Source organism: Muscardinus avellanarius, assembly GCF_963383645.1.
Source record: "Muscardinus avellanarius genome assembly, chromosome: 4".
Taxonomy (NCBI): domain Eukaryota; kingdom Metazoa; phylum Chordata; class Mammalia; order Rodentia; family Gliridae; genus Muscardinus; species Muscardinus avellanarius.
In genome coordinates, this window is record NC_137789.1 from 84,660,448 (window position 1) to 84,684,139 (window position 23,692).

Below are 23,692 nucleotides of genomic sequence, written 5' to 3' on the forward strand. Positions count from 1 at the left end.
TGTGGCACGTGCCTGTAATTCATATTACTTACAAGGCTGAGACTGGAAGATCACAAGTTCTAAGCCAGCCTCAACAACTTAGCAAGACTGTCTCAAAATAAGAAAGGATAGGGGTAGATCAGAGGTAGAATGCCCCTAGGTTCAATCCTAGTGCCAAAAAAAAAATGAAAGAGAAAGCATCTGGCGTGCACCTGTAATCCCATCTAATTAGCAGGCTAAGGAAGGAGTCTTCTAAGTTTGAGACCTCTTCAACTTTACATAACCCTGTCTCAAAAGGGATGGGACTATGTTAAAACTCTTTCCTGGTATGCACGAAGCCCCATGTTCAACTCCCAATACCAATCCATAAAGAAGGTTTAAGACCTCTGTAACTTAGTAAAGCCTTCTCTCAAAATTAAAAAGGGTTGAGACTATGTTAGAATTCTTGACTACTATGCATGAAGACACACATTCAACCCCCAGTACCATTCCAAAAAGAAAGAAAACATTAGAAGTGAGAAGGATTCTGTCCAAACTGATCTAACAGGCTTCTTACTTAAGGCAGGTAATGATGCTAAATATATCAGGGGTAGGGAATGAGGAATTTCAACAAATATTGAAAGGATGACCACATACCAAGGGTGAAGAATTCTCTAAACTGACTTACCAGATTTTGTGCTATAGCTGGGAAATTAGCCTGACCAGAAGAGTTGCCAAGGTGTGGAGGCCCAGAGGGCCTAGAAAAGTCCAACAAAAGTTTAGTTGAGTCTGTCAATCTGTAAGTGAAATATTAGGAAATTAGACTGAAGCACTCACCAAAGCCGATGGTTCTCCCTGCCTCGCTGGGAAGCTGCTACACCACTCAAGAATCTCTTCAAGACAGTGATGTCTGGCTTAATCTGCAGCATGAGGTCATAGTTCTCAGTTACTTGCCAGGAGCCCACTGTGAGATTGGATCTAGCTATAATCACCTCTGGAGAATGAGCCTGGGCTTCTCTTCCACCTTCCAAATCTTGCAGGTGTTTTTTACATAGGCAGACTGTATAGAGGATGCCAGGAAATGTAAAATATCTGCATTGGAGTATATATGAGATCAAGGAAGGGAGCAGTCAGTATAGCACTGCATCTATCTCTTTTGCCCATAATGAACTTTCAAATAAAAACACAGCAATGACTTGTTTGATGTGATGCAACCTAATCTCATTGTATAACCTCAGGTGTGCTTAATCTCTCTTCAAAAGGTAAGGCTCAAATTCATGTCCTGCTAGCCCAGATTCAAGTTGGATTAATATGTATACCTTAATTACCAGTCTTTATTTCTGTAGAAGGATTCTGTCCAAACTGATGTATATCGGGTAGGGAATGAGGAATTTCAACAAATATTGAAAGGATGACCACATACCAAGGGTGAAGAATTCTCTAAACTGACTTACCAGATTTCTGTAACCAACCTTGCATTCATAATAGGTATTTTCACTTTCCTTCTATTACCCACCCTATTTGTCCTTGAGACAGTGTCTCATCTGGTCTTATTCATTACCTAATAGGCATGATTCAAGTCTTTGTTTCTAAAGTAATGGTCATTAGTAATACTTTTGTAATATAGCTACTGTAGTTTTGTTGTCATGTTTGTTCTGCCCAGTGCCCAGACACATCTAAAAAAATCCCCCTGGGTTCCATTAAGCTTTCTCTCTGCTGTCGTTGTGTAGGGGCAACCTGTTTCCCATTGGTAAGGAAGTTTAGTCATATATAGTAACCTCATTTTTTAACTTTTGGTTCAATATGAAGAACCCTAAGTGGCCAAATGGTAGTATAAGCTTGATACAGTTCAGTAGGACCTTTTTTTTTTTTTTTTTTTTTTTTTTGTGGAACCACCTTTCTAAATCAGCCTTGCTCAAAATTGTATATTATTACTTATCGTTCATTGGGGCAGTAGTTATTCCAGTTATTTGTTTCTTTAACCTACCTATTCTTCTTGGGATAATTGGTATTACATAGTAATCTGTGCTTCAGAGAATATACTACATTTGGACATTATCCTAGCTGTGTAAAGTGGCACCCTTCTGGTACTGTGGGTCTGCAATAGATTGGTCCACAGTTGTAACAGGCCAACTGCTTCAGAAGCTGTTATATGTGTGGCAAGGCTGGTGAGTTCCGTAGGCATGAGACCATGGCTACACATTTCACAGTAAAACAGTTACTCCTTTCAGAAGCAATTCTAGTGAGTACATCCGTTTTTAAGTTCAGAAATGGTAGTTTGGCATAAATATTGCAAGCATGGAATGTCAAGCCATCTGGAGAGTAACTGACCCTGTAAAAACAGATTGCTCTTACTCTAATAATGTTTGTGGTCCAGATAATCAGCCCGTGGCAGTTAGCTGACTGGTCTCCCTAGAGAACATGGCAGTATGGCAGCTCAGTGTTTACTGCTTGATGTATGGAAACCCAGGTTTCTTAACCTATGCATAACCTCACTCCTGCCTTTATGATCATGAGTCTTTGCAGCAAAAGTTAACTGGTGTCCAGAGAAGCATGTCAACTTGCCCATATAATGGGTTCATTGCAGTGACTCATAATATCCTCAGAGGATAGTATTTTATTATTTTTTATTTATTTATTTTATTATTAGTTTATTCCTATTTAAGAGATTTCCACATGCCTTTTCTACAGATTTGTCACCAAGTTCCTGACAAGAAAGGAAATTAGTTAATTTCAAGGTGTTCAGTATTCAGGCCCGCCTTTTACCCATTGTCCACAAGTCAGTAGATTTGTAGACCTGGCCATTTCTACTTTTATATAACTTCAAGTGCATTTCCTGATAAAATGCCCCTGCCCTCCTCTTCCCTGGGAGATTTTCTGTGTACTGTCCTTCAGGGCTTCACATCAGTGTGGTTCCAATGGCTCAAGTGTGCTTTTGAAGAATATCAGCATTATGTGAAGAACCATGAGAAATCACTCTTGCTTCACTTCCGAGGGAATACCATAGTTATACATGTAGGAAAGAAGCAGTGGAGAAAGAAACTGAAATTCCTATATAATTCTTGGCTAGTTAGATTTCTTAATGTCAGATTTGGAGTTTATTTTGTTTTTACAGTTTTAATGAGCCTTTCATTGGCTATTCTATTAAAGCCTCAGGGAGAACTGCTGGGAAAGATTTTTCTGGGACAAACTTTTTTTCATACTAGAGATGGAACCCAGGGATAACTCTACCACTGACCTGTTTCCTCAACCCTTTGTAATTTTTATTTTGAAAGCTGGGTGCACTGGCACATATCCAGAATCCTAATACTTGAGAGACCAAGACAGGTCAAGGCCATTCGCAACAATTTAGCAAGACCGTATTAAAAAAAAAAAGGGGGGGGGGATCTGAGAGTGTAGCTGTAGCTCAGAGATAGAATGCTCCTGGATTCATTGCCCAGTACCAATATTTATTTGAGAGAGGGTCATAATAAGTTGCCACAGGCTGGCCTAGAACTTGTCCTCATACCTCAGCCTCCTGGGTTGCAGGGGTTATAGCTGCCACACCTGATTGGGACAAACCTGATTATTGCTCTTGTTTTTTGCCTGTAATGGAGTCATATCATATCTCTGGTGGTTTATGTCACTGTGGCTTCTGCCACTGCAGAATCATGTCATTCGCATTAAATTTGTTGAATTTCAGTTCTCATCTGCCTCTGCTATCCGTTCTTCAGTGTACCATGTAAAGCCATGCAAGTTTACTATTCCTCAAAGTCTTGGTGAAGGGAGTGACAAATTCTCAGGGTACACACCATATGTCTTTCCCTATACTACTGCCTGCAGATATCTGCCTCTGACCAGAAGTCAGTACACTTGTTCCTTGAAGGGACAGATAGTATTTAAGGGTTTGCAGATCACAGCAATCTGAGCCACATCCTCTGTTTTTGCTAATTTCCTTTGAATATTGTGAAAATCACAAGCACTGGTTTTAGACTACATTGGTCTTAGAGTACTTTTATAAAACTGAGGACTCCCAAGTGACTTTGGTTATATGGATTATAACTCAATATTTTCTGTACTAAAAATTAAAACTGAGATTTAAGATATTTTAGTATACTAACCCTTTTTACATGTTAGCATAAATAGAATTTTTTAATGAAGACTTTTCTAAAATGACATGAGTAGTAGTATCTCACATATTCACAGATCACTTTTGATGTTTGCTTTACCCTCCAAAAGTTATCTAACTAGTCATTTTATGATATATTCTATGCTAATCAATATGCTTATTCTGGTTTTGGGGGGGGTGAAGAGTGTATTTTCAGGGAGGCAGTTGTGGCTATACATGCTTGTGTGCCTAGAACCATGTCTTCAACCTGTATCTTTTCAGCACAGCATTGACCCTGAAGCAGTGCACCAGGCAACACAAAGATGCGGAATACCTAGAAATTATGGGTACTGCACATCTTTAGTATGCCTGCACACACAGAGCAATTTGAAGTATACTAGTTCATTATTTCTACTATAAACCTAATTTAAATCTCTCCAGCTTGCTATGCTTTCTTTACCAGTATTCCTTTTTACATAATCTTCTGTCCAGCGGGGCAGGGGTTGGAGAGATAGTGGGATTGAACACAGATTTTCTACCTCTGAGCTATATACCTTTAGCCTGTTTTATTTTGATACAGAGTCTCACTAAGTTGCTGAGGCTGGCCTTCAACCTTCTGTGTCCTCCTATTTCAGCCTTCCAAGTACTGTGCAGTCTTGTGCCATCACACTAGGCTCCTTACTTTTTTTTTTTTTTTTTTTTTTTTGTGGGCACCAGGGATGAAACCCAGGGGTATTGTACCTCCAAGCTACACCACCAGCCCTATTTTAGTCTTTATTTATTTTATTTTTTATTTTTTTGCAGGTCTGAGGATGGAACCCAGGGGCATTCAACCTCCTAGCTACACTCCCCTATTTTTTATTCTTTATTTTGAAAACAGGTCTCAGTGAGTTGCAGAAGGCCTCACTAAGTAGCTGAGGCTGCCCGCGAACCGCGATCCTCCAGTCTCAGCCTCACAAATGCTGGGATTACAAGTGTGCACCATCACGCCCTCCTCTAGTCTTTTTATTTTTGAAACAATATCTCACTGAGTTGCAAAGGGTCTGGCTAAGTAACTTAGGCTGTCAGTGAACCATAATCCTCCAGTCTCTGCCTCCCAATTGCTGGGATTACAAGCGTGTGCCAACGTACTGGGCTCCTAATAGTCTTTTAAAAAACAAAATTTTATCCAGGCATAGTGATACACACTTGTAATCTCAGTGCTTGGGAGGCTGGGACAGGAGGATCACATTCAGCCTCCAAAAGTTAGTGAGATCCTGTTTCAAAATAAAAAATAAAGTCGAACTGGAGGTAGAATGTCCTTGGAGTTCAATACCCAGAAACAAAATTCAAAACCTTTACTGTTCATTATCTTTCTTTCCCCCTCTTACCCAGCCTTTTACAATGCTCTGCTTTGATTACCTGATCCTTTTGCTCATAACAGTTTCAGTTCACCTTAAAGCTATAGGGATAATTCTTAAAGGAAGATATTAACTGAAAAGGATTATTTCTATGCCTTACTTAGTCCTAGTTTTATCCAGAATTCTCAGTATTAGTAAACTCCTGTTTGTATTCTGGTTTCTCCTTAACATTTACATTTATGCTCCCTAACAGTTTTCTAGCCCTACTGTAGATTGTAAGTTGAATATCTGCCTCTCCTCCAGCCTCAAAACATAAACTATGAAAATAAATCCTTTGTCCTTTTAACTAATTTGTTAGGGATTTGAGAGTCGCCCCCATTCCACCCTGCTTATAAAGTCTCAACTTTGATAAGACGTAGCTTGTCTGAAGCTATGTATTTATGTTTGGTCATTTAAAACTATCCCTTAAGATAATTTAAGTATCAAGGTTGAGGTAAATTTTATTAATAAATTTGGAACTTGAACAGAATCTCAATTTTCTGTATGATTATCGGTTGCTATAGTATTGCACACTTATATTTGTTTTATTAGGAAATTACATAGTGAAGAGCAAATGCTTTAAATATACTGCTTGTAAAGTGCATTCTGATTGTGAAAATATTAAAATTTCATTTAAAATCTAAATACATACTGAAATCAATGAGTTAAACGATGACTGAAGGAATTTGGGGATTCTTAACAACTCCTTATCTTTTTGTAGCTTATGTTAACACTTTCCAGGGGGTCGTTTACTTCATGGGCAGACTTTCTAATACAAAAGATTATTAGATTGAAGTAAATAAAGGAGTAATTTTCAGATATCAGAAGCTAAAGCACTCCTTCACCTGTTTGATCTTTTTGTGCTCACCTTATCTTTTCAGCTCTTGTACTTTGTCAGCAAGCCCTTCCTACCTGAGTAGCAAGTTTTGACAAAAGATGGGTTCAGAAATATGTAGGACTTGCTTTGTAAACTCAGGTTCAGTTTTGGCTCTATGTTGTTTATTCATTAGCTAGCAAAATGAACCAAAATCTATTTTATGGAGGTTAAAACCTATTTAATATACTGAGTTTATATTTCTTTTTCCCTCAGTAGCCATATAAATTGCAGCTATAGAAATAGCAAAACTGAAAATTCAAGATGATCTCTTAATAGGTACATAGAATTTTATATAACCCAGTAAAGCAGCAGATGGTGTTGAATTTTTCTGATATTATCAGCCATGTTAATGTCAGATGGTGTATAATTCATATTAAACTTTTTATTTCTGTTAACTTTGTAGTCATAAAGGTAGAAGATTCAGAATATCTTTCTTGATATACAAAGGTTTGTAGAAGATGAATAGCCTAAATATGGTATTTGATACACTTGTGATTGCATCTGTAATTTTTAAAAATTTTTAATACATTATTCAATTTTTAAGTTCTACCATTGAATCTACTAGAGAAGATTCTTTAAGCTTAGTTGCTGAACTCCAAGAGAAGCTTCAGGAAGAAAAAGCTAAGTTTCTAGAACAACTTGAAGAACAAGAAAAGAGAAAGAATGAAGAAATGCAAAATGTTCGAACATCTTTGATTGCTGAGCAGCAAGTATGTGCTTCTATCCCCATTTCTAAATGAGTAGACATAAACAGACAAATCAAATTTCTTTTCATAGATGACGGTTTCTTATATTTTTATGTAATTTCCCTTACATTGATCCTGTTAGTATTTATTAAATATCATCATGATAAAGGCATGAATATTTTAAAAATTTTATAACAATAATATGTCATATGACAAGCCAAGGAAAGATAGTATTAAGAAAGAAAAGTAGCCAGTCGTTTTATGTAAGAAGTAACAGCTGTGTTTTTAATAATCCATTTTCTGTGGATTCCTTTGTATGATTCATGTTACATAGAATTGATACCTCTATATCTTGTACTCTCTGTGCTCTTTTGTGAGCACATACTCAATTTCAGATTTTTTTAATGAATTAGGGGATAAATCAACTGATAGGAACAAAAATTATCAAATAGACAACTATTGAGTTTTCACGTTTTAAAACTGAGAGATATTTTCTAAGGTACCTTCCAATTTTTATAGTGATAGTATAACCTTGTTCTATATGGGTAATTTATGAGTTGGGCCCATTTGTTTTTTATGTTAATTAGCGCTTCTTTCTGGCATACCCACCATAAATTCTGATAACCATCCTAAAATCCCATTTCATTTAATGAATATGTTAGATTTATCTTTAAAAATACTGAATTTTCCAGACATGCATGGTATTGCACACCTGTAATCCCAGTACTTTGGAGACTGAGACAAGAAGGATCTTGGGTTTGAGGCCAGCCTCAACAACTTAGTGAGATGCTGTTTCAAAATAAAAATTGGACTGGGATTATATTTCTGAGGTAGAATACCCCAGAGTTCAGTCCTCAATGCCACACACAAAAAGGAAAACATCTAAAGATACCAAATTATTTTTTTAACTCCCTATTGCTTCCTAATAGTATTAGTGCTATTATTTATTCATTCAAGAACCAAACAGCTCTTTTTTTTTTTTTTTTTTTTTTTTTTTTTGGTGGTACTGGGGTTCCTGGAAGCCCTTCTACCTCTGGGCTACACTCCCAGACCTATTTTTATATTTTTATTTAGAAACAGGGTATCCTAAGCCAGCGCGCGCGGCTGGCTTCGAACCTGCGCGATCCTTCTGTCTCCGCCTCCCAAGCGCGGGGATTACAAGCGTGCGCCACCACGCCCGGCCCAAACAGCCCTTAAAGTTTGGGAATTAGAAATGCTAGGCAGATAGGGAGAATCAATTTAGATTATTTCATCATTCATCTGTTACTCTTTATGATTCAAATCTTTTTAATGAAATATTTGAAAATTCTAGTCTTCTCTGTAAAAGAAACTTAAGATTACCAGCTCTTTCATTAAATCCATCCAAGCAGCTGGATATATGAACCTCAGTAAGAAAGTATGTAAAAGTTGGGGAGTAATGAGGCTAACTAAAAAAGAAGTCAGTGGCCATTGCAGATATCCAGAACACAGCCTATCAAGACTTAGATTAAGATAAAAGGTCATTCAGAAGCAGGAAGATCACTCAAACAAGAAAAGAAAAGAAAAAGTGATGTCTGTGACAGCATTCTGAATTGTATCATTTTACTTCTTTCCCGAGATTTCAGAATCTTTTCCTCTGACAATAAATATTTAGACAATAATGAGAAAATAGAATTTGCTCTCAAGATATTAAATTGGAAACAAGAAAATATAACCTTTACCAGAATACATAACATTTTTACTTAAAATTACACATTTGTGAATCTTTCACACATACAGTTGTACCATAGAAAAGAATATCTGAAAGTTTGTTTTCTTAGCTTTAGTTGCTAAGTATATACAGAAAACTTAAATTCTCTGTTTCAGACAAATTTTAATACTGTTTTAACAAGAGAGAAAATGAGAAAAGAAAACATCATCAGTGATCTTAGTGACAAGTTGAAAAGTACGATGCAGCAGCAAGAACGGGATAAAGGTTAGTGCTGTTGTGTAACAACACAAAAGTATTCACCTGGACTTTTTCGTTCTCATTAAGTAATGTTTATTTTAATTTGGGGATCTTTCAGATTTGATAGAGTCACTTTCTGAAGATCGAGCTCGTTTGCTTGAGGAAAAGAAAAAGCTTGAAGAAGAAGTTAGTAAGTTGCGTAGCAGCAGTTTTGTTCCTTCACCATATGTAGCCGCGGCCCCAGAACTTTATGGAGCTTGTGCTCCTGAGCTCCCAGGTGAGGCAGATCGATTGGCCCTGGAAACAGCAGATGAAGGAAGAGTGGATTCAGCAATGGAGACAAGCATGATGTCTGTCCAGTAAGTATTATCTGTCTTCTCCTGTGTCATTTAAGGCTTTTTAAATCAGGAGTACCATTCTGCAAGTTACACAACTCTGAAGGAAGGAAATACTTTTAAAATCACTGATTATCCACAGCCTTTAGTAAGTAATTAAAAAAAGTTAAGGCTTAAACAGATCAAGAGAACGTGGTGATTGGAATGAGAGAACCTCAAGAAAGAAAAAGGTACTTAGACATGCAATCTGCCTACAGGAGAGGCAGCTAAAGCTATAGCAGGATAATACAGAAAGGGGTAATGTGATAGGCAGAAAGGCAAGGCGAGTAGGCTTCAAGCATTTCAAAAGCAAAAGGTGGAAATTTTATTTTTAGAGAGAGTATATTTCACCAAAAACTGATTAGTGTTTAACATGTAGGTGTTTTCTAGAATGTAGCCCTAACTTTTTTTTAATAAAATAATAGTAGAATGTAAACTTTGAAGACCCATAGTTAGGTTAGGACACTTCTATCAAAAAAAAAAAAAAATAGTGGAGTAAGTGAGCAATAAAGCAGTAAAAATAATGCAGTTTAAATGTAATCCAACAATTTATGAAATTATACATCAAATCACAGTGGAAGTCCCCAAATTCTAAATAGTGACATAAAATAAAAATTAGAAGTTTATATATCTTAGCTGGGTGTGGTGGTGCACAGCTGTAAACCCAGTACTTGTGAGGCTGAGATTGGAAGATCGCAGGTTCAAGGCCAACCTGAGCAACTTAGTGAGATTTGTTCCCAAATTAAAAAATAAAAAATAAAAAGAACTGACCAGGTAGCTCAGAGGTAGAACACTCCTGGTATAAAAAATAGCCAGCCAAATTTTATGTATCTGTAAATTTTAATGCCTACTTGCATAGATACAGATACATAGGTATTGATTGCTACTTGTAGATTTTATATTTAGTATTGATATAAATTATTATTCAGAACTAAAATCTATTGAAAACATAAAATCAAAGTGGTATTACAGGAGAACTATATATGTAGCCTTCATTTTGGGGGGGTGGTACTGGGGGTGGGACCTGGGGGTTTCTACCTTCGGGCTATATTCCCAGAACTATTTTTATATTTTTTTGGAAACAGGATCTCACTAAGTTTAAGTAGCTGAGGCTGGCTTTGAACCTGTGTGATCCTACTGTCTCTGCCTCCCAAGCGCGGGGATTACAAGCATGAGCCACCATGCCTGGTGCCTTCATTACATTTATTTCAAAAATGAATTCACTCATGTAAGAAGAGTGATTCTTAATATGTGGAAAAATATAAAAGTTGAAGAAATTTTATTAAGTGTATGTTAAAAGTTTTGCTTGTCATTTCAAAAGTTTTGTAGATACCGGTCAGAACAGACAATATTGAAACATGTTCTAACTTAATACAGGCTACTTTTAAAACATTTGTACAAGCCCTTAAATTTTTAAAGTGATCTGTATTAACACTTCAATTTCTGAAATCTTACTCAGAAAAATAAAATTCAGAATTTTAAAATTTCTCTCAATTTTAGAGAAAATGTTCATATGCTGTCTGAAGAAAAACAGAGGATAATGCTCTTGGAACGAGTAAGTAAATTCTGTGAAGCACCATTTTGAAAGTTCACTTTGGAAGATCATTAAGTAAACTTTATCTGAAGTATACAGTAGGCTATATGTGTTTAAAAGTTAAATTTTTTGTGCTTAATTTGTTTTTGTGGTTTATGTTTTGAGAAGCCATAATTTTAATCTTAAGTGGCTTAACAATTGGCAGTGGTATTTCAGGTCTCATGTGTCATACTTCCCAAAGAATTGGGTCTGTGTAAAAGAAAAAGATGGGTAGCTTTTATAAAATAAATGTATGAAATAATGGTTTCATGTAAAATTAATTTACATATTTACTAAAGATTAATTGAAACAGTTAAGAGGAAATTGGCAGTAAGAGGCTTCCCTCTAATTTTGTACAAAATTGTACATATATTTGACAAATTCTATTCAGTGACTAGCTTCATTTCTTAGGCCTTTAAGGTCTTCAACAATTTTTGTGCTCTATATGAGCTTAACTGTGTGATTTAAAAACCCAGAATCAAAATTGTACAAGTTTTGTTCAAATACAGCATTTGCTCTTTAATAAAAGTTGTATGATTACCCATCTTACAATCATCAGTGATGTTTGAGCAGGGCGTGGTGGCACACACTTGTAACCCCAGCATTTGGGAGTCTGAGACAGGTGGATTGCAGCTGAGGAACAGCCTCAGATACTTAGGCCCTTTACAACTCAGTGAGACCCTGTTTCAAAATAAAGAATAAGTTTCATCTCCAGTACTGCAAAAAAAAAAAAAAAAGAATCACCAGAGATGTTTGTTGTAAATGCTAGTTCCTTTAGTTCCTTCTCTTAGATGAGCCTTCGAGGACAGGGTTCATATATTTACCAGATGTTTAAAGATTCCTCAGCTAAAGCATATCTACATTTAGAAAATGGTGGCTTAGGCAAATATACCTAAAATTGTTTTCATTCTCAGTAAAACACTAAATAATTAACACTGTTGGGAAGTGTTCCTGAAAAATAATGTCCCCATTAACCTTTCATAAGAAAACCAAAGTTTGATTGAAAGTAAAACTTTCTGACAATCATTCAGTTTAGATTTATTTGAGTAGCAGATACAAAGATAAACCATGGGCCTCTTTTTTTCTACCTGTAGACATTACAGCTAAAAGAAGAAGAAAATAAGCGGTTAAATCAAAGACTGGTAAGTTTTGGGGGGAGAAGGGGACAGTTTTAACATTTTTAAGCTTTTATATTTCTGTACCCCAAAATAATAAATAAAAGATTATGCTTTAATTTACTTCTAGTAGTGTTCATTAAGCAACGTTGATCATTGATTTTCACAGTAATGAAGTCATGTCAGGAGTTGTCATCTGAGTGTAGTGATTGTAGATTCACACTTTTTTGGTTTAAAAATAAATATCTCGCCGGGCATGGTGGCGCACTTCTGTAATCCCCGTGCTTGGGAGGCTAAGACAGGAGGATCACACAGGTTCAAAACCAGCGTCACTGGCTTAAGAGACCCTGTTTCCAAATAAAACATAAAATAGGTCTGGGAGTGTAGCCTGGAGGTAGAAGGGTTCCATCCCCAATACCACAACCAAAGGGGGAAAAAAAAATCGCTTGGTAGAATTAAGTCTAGAACTAACCAAGTGAACTACATTCTTAAGGTGCTTCAAAAAATTAAGAAAATAATAGTATTTGATTCTTAAGACAAAATTCTTAGGATTCCATAATTATTTGTATTGTAACCTTAGTAATGATTAATTCAGTCATAAAATTAAAAAATTAGTTATGTTTCACAAGCCCTTTGAATATTAACATGTTCACTCTCCCAGGGATACATAATTTTAATGCATTATATCCTATTTATGAATATTACCTTTTTTGTATTTTTATTTCTTTGTGTATGTGTGCATTTCTAGAGATTGAACCCAGGAGCAATTAACATTTCTACCACTGAGTTTCATACCCTTTTTATTTTTTATTTTGAAACACGGTATGGCTAAGTTATCTCAGGCTGTCATCAAACCTATCATCCTCCTTTCCCAGTCTCCCAAGTATACTTCTGAGACTACAGGCTTGCACTACCACATCCAAATGAATCTTATCTTTTAAGGGGAAATGTCTGAAAGACAAAAGTCCTTGTTTGGTCTTCACATTAACCATGGCTGTTCTTTAACCCATGATGATCTTAACCAGTTATTTCAGTGGTCTGGTTTACAGTGGATCATTCATTCATTCATTTTAATAAGGCACAGTGGCTTCATGTTTTTTTTAATTAAAATAATTACAGTTTCTATAAGAAAATAGAAACAGTTTAAGGCTTCTTTTTAGTATTTTTTAAAAAGTTTTGAGAGATGTTCTTCACAATTTGGGGAGGGGGGTGGTACTGAGATTGGAACCCAGAGGTTTTCTACCTCCAGGCTATACTCCCAGACCTATTATATTTTATTTGGAAACAGGGTCTCACTAAGTTGCTGAGAGCCTTACTAAGTAGCTGAGGCTGGCTTCAAACCTGTGTGATCTTTCTGTCTCAGCCTCCCAAGTGTGGGGATTACAAGCATGCACCATAATGGCTTCATAATTGTTTTCTAAATATAGTGATATATGTGCTTGTTTTCTTATGTCTCAACTTGAAGAAAAGTTACATATTCTATAGTGTACTTGTCAATGATTACTTTTTCAAAAGGACTTTGAAGAGCCTGGTGTGGTGACACACACCTGTAATCACAGTATCTGGGAGGCTAAGATTGGAGAATTGCTGCTTCAAGGACAGTCTCACCAAGTAGTGAATCTCTCATCAACTTAGCAAGACCCTATTTTAAAATAAAAATAAAATCAGTCTGAGGGTGTACCTCAGAGGTAGAATGCCCGTGGGTTCAGTCCGCAGTAACGCACACACACATTTTAAAGAACCAAGAAAATATATGCTCTGTTTATCAGGAATTGAGTCATTTTTCTCATGCTTTGTTACAACTAAATTTGTATACTATAAAGGCTTCCACATACTTTTGTTTTTGTGGTACTGCAGGTTGAGCCCAGGGTTATTCCACCTCTGAGATACAACCCCAGCCCTACCTTATTTTTATTTAAAACAGGGTCTTGGTAGGTTGATGTTCCACGTGTTTCTGAATGAATAAATTTTGCCTCTCAGATTCACATTCAAAGGGATGATGATATAAATTGCACTTTCACACAGACATACAATTCCGTCGACAGGTTTTCTCCAAATCTTTTTACCCTTTTTACAGTAAATATTTGAAACACTTAAACTTTTTTAAAGCTTCAGTAAATTTGAAGATGATGTTAAAAATTTCCAATCTTCATTGCCAAGATATAAGTCTTTTTTGGGGGTGGTGGTACTGGAGTTCCTGGAAGCCCTTCTACCTCCGGGCTACACTCCCAGACCTATTTTATTTTATTTTTTTATTTATTTGGAAACAGGGTCTCTTAAGCCAGCGAGGCTGACTACCTACCTGCGCGATCCTCCTGTCTCCGCCTCCCAAGCGCGGGGATTACAAGCATGCACCACCACACCTGGCAAGATAGAAGTCATTTTTCCGATTAGATTTAATTAAATTGCTTTACACTGTTAGACCCTTTTAGCCATTTGTTACTGTTTAAGTCGCTCTTTTTAAATACTTATTGAGACCTTACATTGTACCAATTAATTTATGGAAAAGAATGGAGAAGATTAAGACAATCAAAATTATATCAGACAGACAAAAGAACCATATCTGTCCTTGGTTTCTGTAGCTGTACATTGGGGCAACTTTACTTAGGAAAGAAAGGCACTCTTGCAACCTCTTTAGGACCCTAGGACTTAGAACTCATGGCCCAGATATCACAAGAGGATGTTAATAAATGGACAAAAACCTCATTGAAAGAGCAGTCCCAGCTGAAATATGGTAATTGAAAATCCATTAGCAAGTATTTTCATCTTTAGGAGCTGAAATGGATGGCTACCACTTCTCTTACTATTTGCTAATTGCTTACAGTAGTAACTTAATCTCAGGAATTGACATGAAGAAAAGGAAGTTTCTAACACTCAGCGTTGTGTTCCTGCCCCATTTCAACCAGGGTAGAATCAGAGATTCATGAGAAGATATTTAAGAGTATTTTTGGATTTGTTTCATTTTTGTTTTTCCAAAAGAAAGATTTATTTTCAAATTCTTACTCAAGTTTCTGATTCTTTCTCCATAATGTAAATGATTCTAAAATCAGTTTTTAATCCAACCAAAATTTGATAAAATAGCAACATAAGTAAAAATGTAGGTAAGATTGTCTAATAAAACTAATTGTTGAAATAAATTGTGATTGAACACAAGCATTACCTAAGTTTGGACTTTGGAGGCTGGAACATAGGCTGGAATATACAATATTGAAAGAAATGTTTGCAGTAAGTGCATGGGGTGCTCTGTGTGTATAGGGTTCACAAACTGGATTTTTTTCCCTTTCATTTTAGATGTCTCAGAGCATGTCTTCAGTATCTTCAAGGCATTCTGAAAAGATAGCAATTAGAGAGTAAGTATTTAACTTTAGACTTTGTTTAAAATGTTTGTATAATTGAATTATTATTATGTTTTAGTCCAAATAATCATCCAGGTCCATATTCATTGAACTGAGTGCTTTGTACTCAACGGCAAGGAAAGAGTATGGAAAAGCAAGGTCTTGCCAGATTATTAATTATTATTACACCAGAACCATTAGGATTACATCCCCAGTCATTCCTGTTCCAGCATTGTCATTCTCACCAATACTCTAGATGGCTTTTTGACTCTATTAACATTTCAGCTATTGCCACCTCTTCAGTCTCATTTATCTAATTAGTCTTTTTCATTTTAGTTTGGAGGGGTCTTGATTTTAATTTTGTTTCCCTTTTTTTTGAAGTGCTGCAGATTCATAATATACTATAAAGTTTATGAGTTCAATAATAGTGTTTTGGTTTTTTGTTTTTGGTGGCACTGGGGTTCCTGGAAACCCTTCTACCTCTGGGCTATACTCCCAGACCTATTTTTATACTTTATTTGGAAACAGGGTCTCTTAAGCCAGCGCGGCTGGCTTCGAACCTGTGTGATCCTCCTGTCTCCGCCTCCCAAGTGCAGGGATTACAAGCTTGCTTGCGCCACCGTGCCTGGCGCAAGTTTTTTGTTTTTGTTTTGTTTTGTTTTGTTTTGTTGGCAGTACTGGGGGTGAAACCCAGGGGCATTCTACCTCAGAGTGACATCCCCAGCCATATATATATTTTTTTTTTTTCTAATTTTGAAACAGGGTGTCACTCAGTTGCGAAGGACCTCGTTTAGTAGCTGAGGCTGTCTGCGAACCGCAATCCTCAGGTCTCAGCCTCACAAATGCTAGGATTACAAGCATACACCACCATGCCCAGCTAATAGTTTTTTTTTTTTTAACTATATCAGAGTAATAATTCTTTTACTTGGGAATTGTGGAATAATAAAGAAAAGCATTGATATCAGCTCATAAATAATGGCCTCATAGCTGATAGCACCAATGCAGAAATTACTGAACTAAATTTTCTTTTCCTTTCCTGTTTTTTGTTTTGTTTTGTTTTTTGTGGTACCTGGGATGGAAAACAAGGACATTCTTCCTCCATGTCCTATTTTTTTTTTTATTAATTATTTTGAAACAGGGTCTTACTAAGTTGCCGAAGGCCTAAGTTGCTAAGGCTGGCCTCAAACTTGGAATCCTCCTGTCTCAGCCTCAAGATCCTTTATCTTTCTAGGAATAGGTCTGTTGACCAAATTTTGGTTGTTATATATTTGTGGTTCTTAACATCATTTGAATTTTATCTTCTTTAGGTTATTTGAAAAAGAACAGTATCTGTCTTTACAAGTTTAATCACTGGGTTGTTAGTTTTAGATTTATTGAAGAGAGAAACCACTTTAATTTGTAGTCTTTTTAGAGAGAGAGAGGTGTTTTTTCTTTTTTGGTGATACTGGGGGTGGAACCCAGGGGCTTTCTACCTCTGGGCTATACTCCCAGACCTTTTTTCTATTTTATTTGGAAACAGGGTCTCACTAAGTAGCTGAGGCTGGCTTTGAACCTGTGGGATCCTCCTGTTTCAGCCTCCCAAGCACAGGGATTACAAGCGTGCACCACCACGCCCAGCTAGAGAGAAAGGCTTTTAATTAACTGCCTCAGAGAGGTCATGTTTCCTCTTTTAATGTATGAGCTCTGGACATTTAAACAATGTTGTCTCATCATCATGGGAATAAGTGTGAGAAAATCAGTTAATGAATAAAAAGTTGCCATCCTTTAAAAGCATCCTAGCTGATTTTGATGATTTATTCAGTGTAGGACCAACTAAACTACATGATTTTGATAAATTAAAAAATCTGAGATTAAATTTCAAGACTTATTAATGTTTTGATCTAGAGTTTAAAAAGACTTAAAAGAGATACCACTAAGCATACAGGCAGTCAATTGTACCTATGTTTCTCCTCATTCTGTTCTTTCAGACCTGTGTCTTGGATGTATTTAGGTCTAATGAAGGACCTGGACTTAGCTCAATTGCTTTTCCTTTCAAATTGAGGAATGCTGTACTTTTGGAAGCTGGAGCAACAGGATCTAGCTCTTTGATGCTCACTAGAAATTAGATATCTTTCTTTCCCTTTCTCTCTCTCTCTCTCTCTCTCTCTCTCTCTCTCAATTTATGTTTCTTGGTTTGAAATATTAGGGGATAAAAGCTTCCTATGACTAAACTGTTACAGGTATTATTTTTTTTTCTACCCCTGTCCGTGAAGTTTTTTCTTTTTTACTTTAAATACTAGATCATGAAAATTAAGACAACTTTTGTTCTCTGACAGTTGTTGGCATCATAGTTTAAAATCTGTGTATGACCAGCAGTCCCATTTGCAGCTGGGCAGGATACAAAAGAACATTATGTAGAGGCCAGATTTAGTGTTCATTAATGTTATATAGTTGAGCATTGCAAACATGGTTGTCCCTTGGTAACTGGAGGGGATTAGCTTCAGTACCCCCTGTGAATATCAAAGTCTGTGGATGCTAAAGTCCCTTACATAAAATGGCATAGTAAGTTCATACATGCAATTTTTTTTTTCCTGTATTGGGGATTGAACCCAGGGGCTTTTCACCTCTAAGCCACACCCCCAGCCCTATTTTTATTATTTTTTATTTTGAAACATGGTCTCACTAAGTTGCAGAGGCCTCACTAAGTAGCCAAGGCTGGCTGTGAACCTGTGATCTTCCTGTCTCAGCCTCCCACGTACTTGGGATTACAAGCATGCACCACCATGCCCTGCTCAAGATGCAATGTTTTCTGTGGATATTTTTGGTCTTTGGTTGGTTGAATCCAAAGGATGCAAAACTCAAAGTTAGAAAAGCTGACTGTATCCTTGTTTCAAAAATAAGGTCATGAGATTGTATCTTTCTCAAAGTCAATAAAATTTATTTTCTTTGTTTAGTTTTCAGGTGGGAGATTTGGTACTCATCATCCTAGACGAGCGCCATGACAATTATGTATTATTTACTGTTAGTCCTACTTTATATTTTCTACATTCAGAGTCTCTGCCTGCCCTGGATCTCAAACCAGGTGAGGGTGGTAAGTGTCACCTCCATGATTTTAGTCATAGTAGCTAGAATGTTGGGAATATATGTTTTTAAAAGATTTTTCCCTGCTGTCTAATTATGTAATTAAGTTAACTAAGAGGGAGCCTTCTCGTTTATTTTATGAAATCTGCATTATCCGTATTATTTTCATAGATTTCCTTGGGACAATTCAAAATTAGAGTATAGTTAATATGATGGATAAGTTGATCTAAATATACAACAATTCAGGTATCTCATACCCTTATAATTGCAGAATTGTCAAAATTATCATGTATAACCTATTCAAGCTTGATACATGTTTTATTTGTTTATAAAGGTAATACCTGCTGGGTGTGGTGGCACACACTTGTAATCCCAGCATTTGGGAGACTGAGACAGGAGGATCATGGTTCGCAAACAGCCTCAGCTACTTATGTCCTTTGCAACTCAGTGAGACCCTGTTTCAAAATAAAGAATAAAAAGGACTGGGGTGTACCTTGGAGGAAGAATACCCCTGGGTTCCATTCCCAGTACCACCCAAAAAGAAAAAAAAATAGATTATCAAAAATTTCTTTAAATAATAAGTTGTCTAGCCCAGTGTCATGGCTCACACTTGTAATCCTAGTACTTGAGAGGTTGATACAGGAGGATCGCAGGTTCACAGCCAGCCTCAGCTACTTAAATGAGGCTCTCTGCAACTCATTAAGACCTTGTTTCAATATAAGGAATAAAAAATAGAGCCGGGGGCCAGGCGTGGTGGCGCACACTTGTAATCCCCGTGCTTAGGAGGCAGAGACAGGAGGATCACACAGGTTCGAAGCCAGCCTCATTGGCTTAAGAGATCCTGTTTCCAAATAAAAATATAAAATAGGTCTGGGAATGTAGCCCTGAGGTAGAAGGGTTTCTAAGAACCCCAGTACCACACACAAAAAAAGAAGCTCATAGGTAGAATGCCTCTGGGTTCCATTTCCAGTATCGCAAAAAATGTAAATTAATGAATGATAAGTTGTCTTTTCTATCTTATTTATCATCCTATTTCTACCATATATTTAATTTCTAGTAAATACTTTTAATTCTTTGGATAAGGCAATAAGCTAAGTTTAAATATACTAAGTAATAATGTTCATCATCTATTGGAACTCAAACACCAAATACATATCCTGCTATACTTAGTTTAAGTAGTGTTTTTTTGTTGTTGTTGTTTTTGGGTTTTTTTTGTTTTTTGCAATACTGAGGATTGAACCCAGGGGCATACTACCTCTGAGCTACACCCCCATTATTCTGAAACAGGGTCTCTCTGAGTTGCAGAGGGCCTCATTAATTAGCTGAGGCTAGCCGCGAACCTCCTGTCTCAGCCTCCCAAGTACTGGGATTGCAAGCGTGTGCCACCATACGTGGCTAAGTAGAATTATTTAGAAAAAGAAAAGGTATATCCTGTAGATTTATGCTTCTGTGAATAGAGTCAGATACTTATTGGAGTAACCCAGTGTCATTTGACTATTCCATCATTTCACTTTGTAGTGGTTGTTTGGAATGTCCATAATACAATACCAAAGAATCTTAGGAAATGAGAAGATAAACATACAAGTCTGTCTGTCTGTCTGTCTGTCTGTCTGTCTGTCTCCCTCCCTCCCTCCCTCCTTCCCTCCCTCTGTGTCCATTGGTACTGGGAATTCAATCCAGGGGCATTCTTCCTCTGAGCTACATGCCTAGCCCTATTTTTTATTCTTTATTTTGAAAGAGGGTCTCACAGCCAGGCGTGGTGGCACATGCTTGTAATTCCATCATTCGGGAGGCTGAGACTGGAGGATCATGGTTCGTGGACAGCCTCAGCTACTTAGGCCTTCTGCAACTTAGTGAGACCCTGTTTCAAAATAAAGAATAAAAAATAGGATAAGGGGTGTATCTCCGAGGTCGAATGCCCCTGGGTTCCATCCCCAGACCCACAAAAAAATAAAAAAGGGTCTCACTAAGTTGTTGAGGCTGGCTGCAATCCTGCGCTCCCTCTGTACTGGAAGCATACATCATCCTGTCCAGCTTCTATATTTTTTATAATCTCGAAATGGATGAGATAACTTTTAGCAAAAACTTAAAATATTAAAAAATATATAAACACGTTTACCTAGATTCACCTGTTAACATTTTGCTCCCTTTGAATTATCTCTTTATGTGTATATGTCAAAGTATACAACTATACACAAATGTGTACATGCTCCCACACCAGCCATATGATAAATTAAATCATAGCCCTTTACCTTTAAATATTTCAGTGTCCTTTTCCTAAGAACTAAAAGAGATCAGTATTTAATTCAGGAAACACTACATACTTTTTTCTTTTCAATTCATTACCTGTTTAAAGACATTTACAAGTCCTTGAAGAAATAATTTTTTAACAAAATTAAGGGATTATGAATATCCACCCCCTCCCTTTTCCTTTAAGAACACATGGTGGAGGATGCTAGTTGGGTCCTACCATCCCTGTATGGTGACGGGAAAGTGGAGAGCCAGGTAGACTGCCAGAGTTCTTTGTGCCTGTGAGCAGCACTCACAGCTCTTCTCTCATGCATGCTTCTTGTTGTCAGTGAGTCTTTCCACCATTATGTATTAGTTATTCAGTGCTTGTTTCTCATCAGAAAAGTTTTCATGTCATGCCATCTGGGGGCTTCTGTCAACAGTGTGATAGTATCCTCCTAGTTTTATTTCTGAGGATTTATTCCGGATATTTTTCATGGCTCTCTTGCCAGATTATTTTCATAAAATAAATACTAATTATGTCCTCATTTGGGAATCTCAAAGGCTTTACCATAAACAGAATAGTTGATTGGATGAATAACTTTGAAGTCAAGTTTATTGTGACAAGTATTTTTCCAAAATTTAAAAGAGAATGACTATTTCTTATCTTGTCACACTTTGGCTGAATGAGAACTACCCAAGAACCCTTAAGACATCATTTCTTTTAACAGCATTGGTTGTTTATTGAGCACTAATAGTGTTTTACATTGTGCAAAGCGCCATGGTTGCAAGCATAAGGTGTAGATCCTGCCCTTCCTCCCAGTGCTGTTGAAAGTACTGCCCCTAAGAAAGCAAGTCTTTGGAATTGGTCATTCATTGTGTGTGTGTGTGTGTGTGTGTGTGTGTGTGTGTGTGTGTGTGTGTGTTTCTATCACTCTATATCCCAATATGATGTACCAATGGTACAGTGTACCAAATGAAAATATAGACAAAGAAGTCAGTGCTCTGCTGATAGTTGTTTTGATAGGTGGCAGTGTTGAGTTAGCATAGAATTCCTAGGTCTATTTGTTCATGATTTGTGCTTAGTTTATCCACACTGTGTTTGTTCTGTGATTTGATGTACTATGTATACTTAATAAATGAGTTTAAAAAATTCATATACTACTAGTTGAAAAGAAACCAGAATTCAGTTTTATCTTAATTATTAAGCAATTTCAGTGTTAGCAGTTTTAAGTTTTACATATTCATTGAGACATGAGAACTTCATTTGTGTTTTGACTGTCAGTTCTATTTTCATGAATAATTATAACTACTTTTAAAAATAAACTGACAATTTGATTCATTAGCTTCAGGTGCATCTAGAAGACCCTGGGTACTTGGAAAAGTCATGGAAAAGGAATACTGTCAAGCCAAAAAGGTAAAAGCTCTGTGCAGTAATGCAGACTAGCTGGTTCATAAGAGTCATCATGCCTGTGCTGTTCTTGGCCTTTTAGCTCACTTCATTGAGAGCATGAGCTTAGTTAGATTGAGTTTAAGCCAACAGTTTTATAATTCTTTATATTATCTGTCTATTCTTAAAGATGGATCACCAACAATCTGTGGATCTATTAAGGAAAACTACTACAATATTTCTGTCCTATGATTATTAAATTACTAGTATAACTCACATGCACTGTTGTGTAACTGATGACAACAGTGAATTCTGTTTGTTGGTAGAGTTAATGTTTTCTTATTTTCATTCTCTATCTGTACTGAAGAAAGGTAATAGAAGGTATTTGGATCTCTGAGGTCAGGCACATTGGAGCATGCCTGTAATCCTGGCTACTCTGGAGATTAAGGCAGGAAGATCACAACTTTCAGGCCAGCCCTGTCAACTTAGTGAGACCCTGTCTCAAAATAAAATAGCTCAGAGGTAGACCTGGGTTCATTTTCCAGGCCACCAAAAGAAAGGACCTGATGGTAATGTCAGTATAATCAGTGCTATAAAATCGGTTTTATCTATTGAGCATTCTTTCTAACTCACTGTAATTTGGGGCCATGATGTTTTAAAACACAAATGGAAATTGTACTGTATTTATGGGTTTCTTTGATACTTACAGACATATAGCTCACTTGTAATATATTGTACCCACTCTAATCTTCTATATGTGTGACTCAGTGTCTTCTCACTTGGTGAGGAGTAGATCTTTTGTAGTGTGATAAAGACTCTTCCCCCACCTCCAAAAAATACTGTTTCATGAGTAGTATAATAGAAGGATACCTTTGTGATTTGGTTTAATCATTCAAGTGTTTTCTTTCTTTCTTTTTTTTTTTTTTTCTTTCCATCTTAGGCACAAAACAGATTTAAAGTTCCTTTGGGGACAAAGTTTTACAGAGTGAAAGCTGTGTCATGGAATAAGAAAGTATAGCTTATGGAAGAAATTAGCCTACGTTCTGTTTAATTTTCTGAATTATCCTTCAGTGCTCATTGGTCACTCCAAAAACAGTGGGCCATCTTTTTATATAAAAGTCAACATGACAGTGTACTTCATTGGTGAACATCATTTACTTTATAACTGGCTACGTTTTAGGAACAATAAATTCATCAAAACTCTTGGCTGAATTAAAATGTTTTTGTTTTTTGTTCTTTTCACCCAGATAACTCTAGAAATGCGGACCAAACTAGTTGATTTTCTCAAAGGGCGTACCCTGTGCATTGTGGCTTACAACTGGCCATATTAATTGCCTGTTAAATATACCTTAGCTTGAACTTAGATGTTAAATGTTAGTTATTATTACCAGCATTTGTCCTTTTGTGAAATCAGTATCAGAATACTTGCACTCTTTAACACATTCTTTATAAAATGTATAAATTCTTCAAAACTATTTAAAGAGAGGTGTTATTGCATGCAGATAATCATAATTTTGAGTTTGCCTCTATAGATTACTAAAGCAAATTTTCATTGATTTTTTTTTTTAATGCCCTTTGGTGGTTCAAAAAAAAAAGGAACTTTGTAATTTGATTGACTGATTTTAAGATCAGCCATAAATCATCACCAATCTTCAAAGCACTTTCAGCAGATAGGTCACCTGGGTTCTACAGGGAAGAGTCT

General features: G+C 36.5%; 1 protein-coding gene across 2 annotated transcripts in view; it reads left to right on the forward strand.

Moving 5' to 3' along the window:
- Positions 1-23,008, forward strand: part of RB1CC1 (RB1 inducible coiled-coil 1) — a gene marked incomplete at both ends in the record, with an annotated part of 51,354 nt that extends 28,346 nt beyond the window's left edge. Inside the window, 9 exons of one of the 2 annotated variants that reach the window (XM_080694415.1) lie at positions 6,846-7,011; positions 8,833-8,941; positions 9,033-9,273; positions 10,789-10,843; positions 11,956-12,003; positions 15,268-15,326; positions 18,245-18,381; positions 21,947-22,017; positions 22,931-23,008. In XM_080694415.1, the coding sequence (XP_080550541.1) occupies positions 6,846-7,011; positions 8,833-8,941; positions 9,033-9,273; positions 10,789-10,843; positions 11,956-12,003; positions 15,268-15,326; positions 18,245-18,381; positions 21,947-22,017; positions 22,931-23,008 (964 nt within the window). The remainder of the gene's footprint in view (positions 1-6,845; positions 7,012-8,832; positions 8,942-9,032; positions 9,274-10,788; positions 10,844-11,955; positions 12,004-15,267; positions 15,327-18,244; positions 18,382-21,946; positions 22,018-22,930) is intronic. The other variant, XM_080694414.1, reaches the window with a different exon arrangement.
- Between the last annotated feature and the right edge of the window lie 684 nt (positions 23,009-23,692).